The following is a 7,854-nucleotide window of genomic DNA, read 5'->3' as shown; positions in this document are numbered from 1 at the left end:
TTTCCCTACCCCCCGGGGAGACCCCCTCCTTTCCTCTGCAGCACTTTAACCCTCTCTTCCCCATTCCTTCCAGGGTGGGGGACACCCCTGCAGCCTGGTAGAATTGGGAAGCTGGAGGGAAGGGTGGTCCGAGCACCCCCTCATTCCCCCGTGTGATTCTCTTGGTTATTTATGTTGTGGTTAGGGTGGGCCATTCTCCTCTCCCCTTTCCCTCCTTCCTCCCCATCCAAACTCAAGCTCCAGAACGCTTTTGTCCCCTGCTAAAGGAGGGGAGCCCGGAGGGAGGAGAGGTTCTAGACTTTCAGTGGGACACGCAGAAGTGGAGCAGGAAGAGGAGCAGGGCTTGAAACAAGAAAACAAGTTTCCCACTGCCTTGGACCCTCCTTCTATCGCTGAATTCTCACCGCAGAGCCCTGGATAAAGGAGGTTCTGTCTTGACCTCTCCAGAACAAAGGATGCACACACACACCCCCAGCCTCACTCACCTCTCTCACCACAGACTTGGCCTTCCAGAGAGGGGACACAAAAGATCATGCCCACATGTGATGAGAGGAGGGGACGCAGGGCCCTGCCTCTAGACTTAGGGCCCGTCCTGTCCTGATTGCTCACCAAGACTGCCAAGTGGGGGCCCCCGTGTTTGCTCCTTTTGTCATCCTGGAAGGGTGCTGTCCCCACAGGCTTCTGACCAACTAAGGGAAAGGGACGTGAAAGCCTGCCTGTAAACACTGGGCTGGGAGGAGCCTTTGGGTATTTTTGTATATGTTTGAAAAAGGGGTAGGGAGAAGAAACCAAAGGTCTGTTGTACTGAATGTACGTACGTATGTATAGACATAGGTGTGTCTATAAAGTCACTGTATGACGATGAGGTGTCCTGTCGTGGAGACACTCCAGGAGGACCAAGACAGGAGCCGTAACCTTCTTCTGGCTCCCTCCTGCCTCAGCTCAAGGCCTCAGAATCCTCTGGATGCTGTCACTCATGCTCCCACTTACATTTCTATACCTTTTTTTTTGGTAGCGGTTTTTGCCATAGTGCGTGTGCACTCGCTAGAGACAGACAGAGAGAAAGTGAGAAATCACCCCCTGGGGTGGGGGGAGGGAAGGCCATGCCACAATCCCTTCTCCATGTTTCTCCTGGGATCTTGGGCACATGCTCAGTGTGATTTTTTTTTTTTGAGAGTTTTTTGCGATAGGGCGCATGCACTCGCCAGAGAGAGACAGAGACAGAAAGAGAGCAAGAAATCATCGCCCAGGGGGGATGGCCACACCGCAATCCCTTCTCCTCCATTCTCCTCTTGGGATCTTGGGCACGCAAGCACACGCGCCCGGCGTGAGTTTTAAGCCACCGGGTCCGGGACACAGACCGTGGTCGACTACGTGGGAGTCCAGTGACACAGCCATTACGCTAACTGCTGGTCCCTGCTCAGTGTGATTTTCAAGCCATTGGGTCTGGGACTCAAACCGCAGTCGGTCACATGGGAGTCTATCGACATAACCACTACACCATCTGCTGGCCCCTACATTGCCTTTTTAAAATAATAGTAAATGCTCAATAAATGTAGCGGCAAGGGCCAGGCACTGTTCTTGGCACTCCACAAGGCTGTAAAGAGGCATTAGCCCCGTTTTACAGATGGGGACAGCGCGTCACAGTGAGAACAGCACTAGCTCAGAGCTACGTAGCTGGAAGCGCCAGCCGGGCTCCCAGAGCAGGCCTCGCCCGTGTCCCTCTTCCCCGTTGAGTTACCTGTGAGTCCCTGGACAGAAACGAAGTAAGAAGCAACAGGAGAGCCTGTTTTTGTTTTTACTCGAGGCTCAGGTGGCACATGACAGTTCATAAACTGGCTTCGGAGGTAGGGAGGAAGGGGGATGAAAAATAAACTGGGGTGGGAAAGAAAACAACCAGGAGGAGGTAAGTGCTGGCTGGTTCCTTCTCAGCCTGATTTAGGGGAGGGAGCTGGTGCCTCTGAACAGTAAGAATGGATCCCTTCTCTTGGCCCTTGGTAGGGGATAGGAAAAAGCAAAGGTGGTTGCTTTGGCCCTCCTGAGTCTCAAGGAAAAGGGGGAAAGCTGGTGTTTTGATGTCATGAATTATGGGAAAGGAGGGAGGGGTGCTGGGTTAGGGTACAGGTCAGTTGGAAAAACTGGCAGATACCTGAAGGAGAGAGAAATGGACAAATGAATAACAGCAAGTGACCACCGCGTCCCAGCTCCCACCTTCTCCCACTCACCGGGTGGTAGCCCTGGGTGTCCTTTTTAGTTGGAATCACTCCAGTATGGTGGTGGTGGGGTCCCCACTGTTGATGGGGGCTGAGGTCTACAGACAACAGGTGGCCAGCTGAGACTCATCCTTTAGAGTCCCAACCTCAGCCTTCTCAACCTGTCCCCTCCCTCATTTCTCCCCAGCCGCTCCCCCAGTTCAATCCACAAGCTGATGCTGAGGCTCCAAGCAGAGCTGAGGGGCGTGACATGGGCTGGATGGCCTCTGCTGGGCTTTCCTGCCGAAGGGGGACGCCTGCCAGGGGTGGACCCACAGGCTGTGTGGAGGGGGTGGGGAGGGAGAAGGGAGGGGAGGAATAGAAGGGTACAAGTAAGAAGGGAAGGAAAAAGAAAAGGACAGGAGAGGGAGTAGGAGAGAGGGGACAAGGGAGGAGAGGGGGACAAGGGAGGAGAGGGGGAGGGGGGGAAGGGAAAGGGGGAGAAGAGAGGGGAGAGGAAGTAGGGGGGAAGAGGGGAGAACAGAAGAAGAAGCTGGTCCTGGACCTTTCTTTCATCATGTCCCACAAGCTAGAACATCCCGAGGTCCTCACCTCTGGGGCTGTGGGCTGCCGTGGGCCAGGAGGCTGCTGCCGGCGCCGCTGGAAGTAGGGGCGGTTTCGCGGGCGCTGGGGCTCAGGCCGGGAGCCATCAGTGGGGCCTTGGCTGGGTTTGGTCTCACCATCCCCACCTTCTGTGGTAGGTTGCTGGGGTGGCCGGGGGCGGAAAGGCCTAGACAAAGAAGCAGGCACCCTGAAAAGACCACGAGGGACTGCCTGCCCTCCTCCCCCAGTGTCCCCGTCACCATCTCTGGGAGCCAAACCTCCAGCCTCAGGGCTGTTTGTTCCCCCTGGGCACCCGAGCAATGACCACCCCAGACCCAGCCCTCCTCGCCAGGACAGCTCAGCTCTTAGAACTCTGGCTTCCTGCCCTCCTGCCCTCTTCCTCATGGGCCCAACACTGGATGAGGGGGAAGACGGAGCCCCAGAAAGGGGGTCTTACCTTCGGTACCTGGGTCGGAATCTGGGTGGGGGGACGCGCTCATCTCCCTGCTGTTGGTCCCCCTCCAGTGGGGCTGTCTCTTTGGGTTCTACCCCATCGGTGCCCTGGGAACACATGGAGGCCCAGGTCAGCTGTGGGCACCAGGGGATCCACAGCTCTCCCCCACCCTGGGTTCCACTTCTTTTGGGGACTCTGTGGCCTCCTTTTCCAGAGCGCGGTGAACGACTCACTGTCCTGGTGTCCCTCACCTCTATGGGCTGCTGCTGGTTGCAGGGCCGCGGGCCTCGCACAAACCGCCGGCGGTAGAAGAAGGGCGGTGGGCGCCGTCGTCTGGGCCGCTGCCCGGAGTCTTCAGCCCGCTCCCCTTCGCTGCTGGGTTCTGTCCCACCTGAGGGAGCCTCTGCCACCATGGGTGGGGGGGCAGCTGGGCGAGGCCGGGGTATGAATCGGCGGAATCGACGTCGATTGGGGGCATAGCGGCTGCCTTTCACTGGCACCCCCCCAGGCCCAGTGACATTAGCAGCCTCTGCACCCTGGGAAGGGGGAAAGGAGACAGAACTTGCTGGACCACAAAGGCACATTTGCAAGTCCCCTCGAATGGTGCAGTCGTCCCCCGCTCCCCTTTCCCCCTCCTCAGTTTAGCTCCTCTGTCTTCTGCTTCTTTCTACCCTCCCCTAGGGGGAAGTGGGATATTTTTACCCATCTGGAAAACATCTTGTCTTTTTTTTAGGGGATCACACCCTGTTCTCCACACTTTGTCCTTTTAAAATAGCTACTACTACACCCTCCTGAGTTTAAGACTGGAGGCAGGAGTGGAAGAAGGGCTGGCAACAACCATGCTTTTTTTTTTTTTTTTTTTGAGAGGTTTTTGCTATAGGGCACGTGCGCTCACCAGACAGACAGAAAGAGACAGAGACAGAGACAGAAAGCGAGAAATCACCCCCCAGGGGGGCCTTCAACACCACAATCCCTTCTCCTCCATTCTCCTCTCAGGATCTTGGGCACGCACACACACGCTCCCGGTGTGAGTTTTAAGCCACCGGGTCCGGGACTTGAACCACGGTCGACTACATGGGAGTCCAGCGACATAGCCATTACGCTAACTGCTGGTTCCCAACCACCATGCATCTTTTACTCAAGAGAACCAAGTCTGAGAAAAGTCCTGGGGGCAGGCATCCATTTGGCGAACAGACATCTACGTGCTTAGGGAATGAGAGAAGAAGCCGGGACGTGAACAACTAGCGACAGGGACATATTCCTTACCACGTCCCTTAGAGCAGCCCTAGCACGAAGACACAGCTGGGTGAGAGTCCTATTCCCACAGCCTGAGCTAAAGGCCAGAGGAACAGCTGGCCCCAGGACGATCAAGGCCTGGGATGACCCCCAGGCCACCTCCCACAGTAGCCCCCAGACCTTCTCTCCTTCCACGACATCAAACTCCACAGTCTCCCCATCTCCAACGCTGCGTAGAAACTTCCTGGGGTTGTTCCTTTTAATGGCTGTCTGATTGGGATAAAGGCCATGAGAGAGGTGAGGGCAGCAAGACGGCAGTTCTCGCCCCTGCTGAGCCCACCTCCCGATTTCATTCATTTCAGCATTTTACTTGGGATCCAGGGCTGGAGGATGGAGCGAGGAGGTGGTTAAAGTTTAGTAGGGGAGAAGTCATAAGCAACTGGGGGGCCTCTGGTGATTGTGCAGTTACCACTGTCCCCAGAACATACTCCCCTCCCCCCCCTTTCCCCTGGGGATTTCAAAAAGGGAGGCAAGAAATATGAACTCAAAAGCAAAACAAAAAGCAGAGAAGGTCTTCAGTTGCAAAGTGGGTAAAATGTACTGTGCTTCTTACCTCAATCCCACTGAGCACTTTCCACCAAAGCAGTGGCTCTCAAACTACAGGGCGCATCAGAATCACCTGGAGAGCTCGTTAAGGCAGGCTGCTGGGCCTCGGCCCCAAGTCTGATTCAGTAGCTTTGGGATGGGGCCCGAGACCTGAGGCCAGGTGATGGTGATGCCGCTGCTGCCCTGCTGCAGGGACCACGCTTTGAGAACCACTGCATCCCAAGTATCTCTAGCCTGAATCCTCTCCCTCTCGAAATTGCTGGATTCGTTTCTATAGCATTAGCAGTTCCAGGAGGTGGCGAGCATCCCAGGCCTAGAGAGCAGTGTGCACCAATCTGAATAACCCAACCCAAGTGGGGCCAAAGGTGGTTGTACAGACACCTGGGGCAGACAGGCGGGAATAGGAGGATCACCTCTTGGTGGGCAGGCCATTGTGAGCTAAAAGCCGAAGAAACATGGTGGGTGAGGGGGCATCTGCTGAGGACTGCAAAGGCCTTCAAAGAGAAGCCCGTTCCTCCCCTTAGAAAGCCAACCTAGCTCTTACCTGGTGAACAAAGACATCCTCCTTGGTGTCATTCCTGCAGAACAGGATGGGTCATTAGGGGGGACCCTGGTAAGGCGCTCAGCTGCACTGCGGCCTCCCTCACTGCCCATTCCTAACATCAGTGGGCCCATCCTCGGTCCATGGAAACTTGGGGGGTCAACAGGGCCCAGGGAGTGAGAGGCAAGAGCTAGTGGGGCCCCCAAAAGCTAGTGTAAAGAGACATACCTCTAAAGCCTCAGTGAAACACCTGGACTTCACGAGGAAAGGGTGGAGGGGAAGGGAAAGGCACCTTGAAGGAACTGGGACCGCTCTTTACCTGCCAGAGTGCTCCACCTTCCACCCCGGGGCACCTTGGAACCTGCAGGTGCTGGGTGCAACTGCCCCTGGCCAACACCCCCTCCTCTCCCAGCCCCCATTGGGGCTGGAAAATTCCACTGTCTCCTTCCTTCTACACCCAAGGAGAGAGAAAGTGGGGGTGGGGCCAGAGGTGTAGCACAGGTTTGAGAAAGGAACAAGGCGTCAGGAACTTGCTTCAAATAGACACAAAATCTTATCGTTACTCTCAGCCTGGAGGTGAACCCCAGGGTCAGGCCTCCTGTCAACATAGAGGGACATTTTCACCCATTCGTGATCACCACCTCGCCTACTACCCTGATTTATCCTACACCCTCAGTGGTGGTTGGTGGGGAGGAGAGGAAGAGTGGTTTTTCCTAGAGGAGAGCCCCCCCACTCAGGGGTCCTCTATTTCCAAAATTAGAGAGGGAACCCTTCCCCAGGACAAATGTTCTAGCTTTGGATCTGCACAAAGGTCAGCCTGCTAAGAGGGAACTAGGGCCTCCCAGGAGGGTTGGGCTGGGCAAGGTGCCCATGCTGGGGAAGGGCCGACTGGGGGAGACCAGACTCCGCTCAGAAGCCACCACTACAGCCTCTCCCAGAGCTGAGAGGGGTGCTGCTGCCAAGTGAAGGAAAGCAGCAGGGGTGGCTGGGCCAGTTCATCCCGCCCCCACCCCCTACCCCCTCAGGCCCATCAGGTGGGGGGTTTAAATAAGCCACAGCCCTTCCTGGGAGATGAGTCGTGAGAATGCTATGAGTGCTGTCCATAACAGGAAATCCGAGAGGACTCCAGCCCTGAGCCCTGTATATTCTGCCCCAAAGGCATGGCAATTCCAGAAGGTGAGACAGGCGGCCAAGAGGGTCAGAGTCAGGTTTGCCAAGTTCCCGGATCATTAATCCTCTGCTGCCTTTGAAGACGTGGAGGCAGCTTCATCTTCCACTAAGCACACAGTGGTGCTGCGGATAAAGACTTTCAACCAGTGTCAGCTGGACATTGCAACCATGTGCCTCGCAGGGGTAGAGATGAGGCTGGGAAGGTGTCCTGTCCCACAGGCCCATTCTGAAGACACCCACTCCACCCATCTCTGGGTTCCTAGATACCTGTTGATGAATCCGTAACCATTCCGGACGTTGAACCATTTGACAGTGCCCAGGACTTGGATTGCTGCCGGGCAGAGATGCAGTGGGGACAGTAAGATGAAGGGAAGAGACGGAGTGGGACTCAGTTTTGAGACACTCCGAGAAATCTAACCTACCTATTACCTCTTAAGCTTACCTTCAAGCCAACCAGGTTTCACCCAGTAGCTTCAAGGTATTCTTCCCCCAGTTTTACCAAATAGAAAAACACAAGCTCAGGGTTTCCAAACTCTTCCAAATCTAAGGAATGTTCCCCACATCCTACAAAACTTAGCTCTTCACCTACAACCGGGTACTCACCTGGTCCATGAAGTACCACCCTCAGGTCATAACTGGGGGCTTTCCTAGCCCTCCCAGTGTCAGGGTTCCCAATGCACCTGCTTCCCAGGCTCAGAGCCTTTACCTAGAACTAACTGGGGTCAGCAAGGCCAAGTCTCCCGCCCCGGAGGCGTGGCCGGGCTTTATTCTCCACCCTAAGGCCTAGGCTGGAGGGCCGGCCCCGCCCCCCTAGCTTGGCAGGCACGGCAGCTTATCCCACCAGGGGAATCCACTTTGGTCCCGCAGCTCCCAGCCCTGTTAGTTCTTTGAGCCTCCAGGCCGATCAGCCTTCTGCTTTCTGGACTCTGCCGAACTCCACACTGCCCCTCCCCCAGCCCTCCGACCCCTTAGAGCCGTCCTCGCGCGCGCCCTCCCCTCACCCAGCACCGGCTTGTCCGCCTGACTCCGGGCCGGGGGCGCGGGGGTCCCCG

General features: G+C 56.2%; 2 protein-coding genes across 2 annotated transcripts in view; one reads left to right on the top strand and one right to left on the bottom strand.

The window, feature by feature from the left end:
- SLC2A4 (solute carrier family 2 member 4) overlaps positions 1-862 on the top strand; it is a 6,657-nt gene extending 5,795 nt beyond the window's left edge. The window contains exon 12 of the mRNA XM_006151823.2: positions 1-862. The gene's annotated coding sequence lies outside the window, so the exon portion shown is untranslated.
- A 917-nt stretch (positions 863-1,779) lies between these two features.
- YBX2 (Y-box binding protein 2) lies at positions 1,780-7,852 on the bottom strand (the record flags this gene model as incomplete). The annotated part of the gene is made up of 9 exons (XM_006151900.1): positions 1,780-2,149; positions 2,226-2,311; positions 2,805-2,982; positions 3,253-3,356; positions 3,501-3,785; positions 4,666-4,755; positions 5,636-5,669; positions 7,070-7,133; positions 7,804-7,852. Coding segments are annotated over 8 exons (855 nt in total), but the record flags the coding sequence as incomplete, so codon positions are not given.
- Between the last annotated feature and the right edge of the window lie 2 nt (positions 7,853-7,854).

Source organism: Tupaia chinensis, unplaced genomic scaffold (assembly GCF_000334495.1).
Source record: "Tupaia chinensis unplaced genomic scaffold, TupChi_1.0 Scaffold000330_1, whole genome shotgun sequence".
NCBI classification, from domain to species: domain Eukaryota; kingdom Metazoa; phylum Chordata; class Mammalia; order Scandentia; family Tupaiidae; genus Tupaia; species Tupaia belangeri.
Note: the sequence above shows the minus strand (reverse complement) of the source record. Positions and strands in the feature narration are given on the sequence as shown.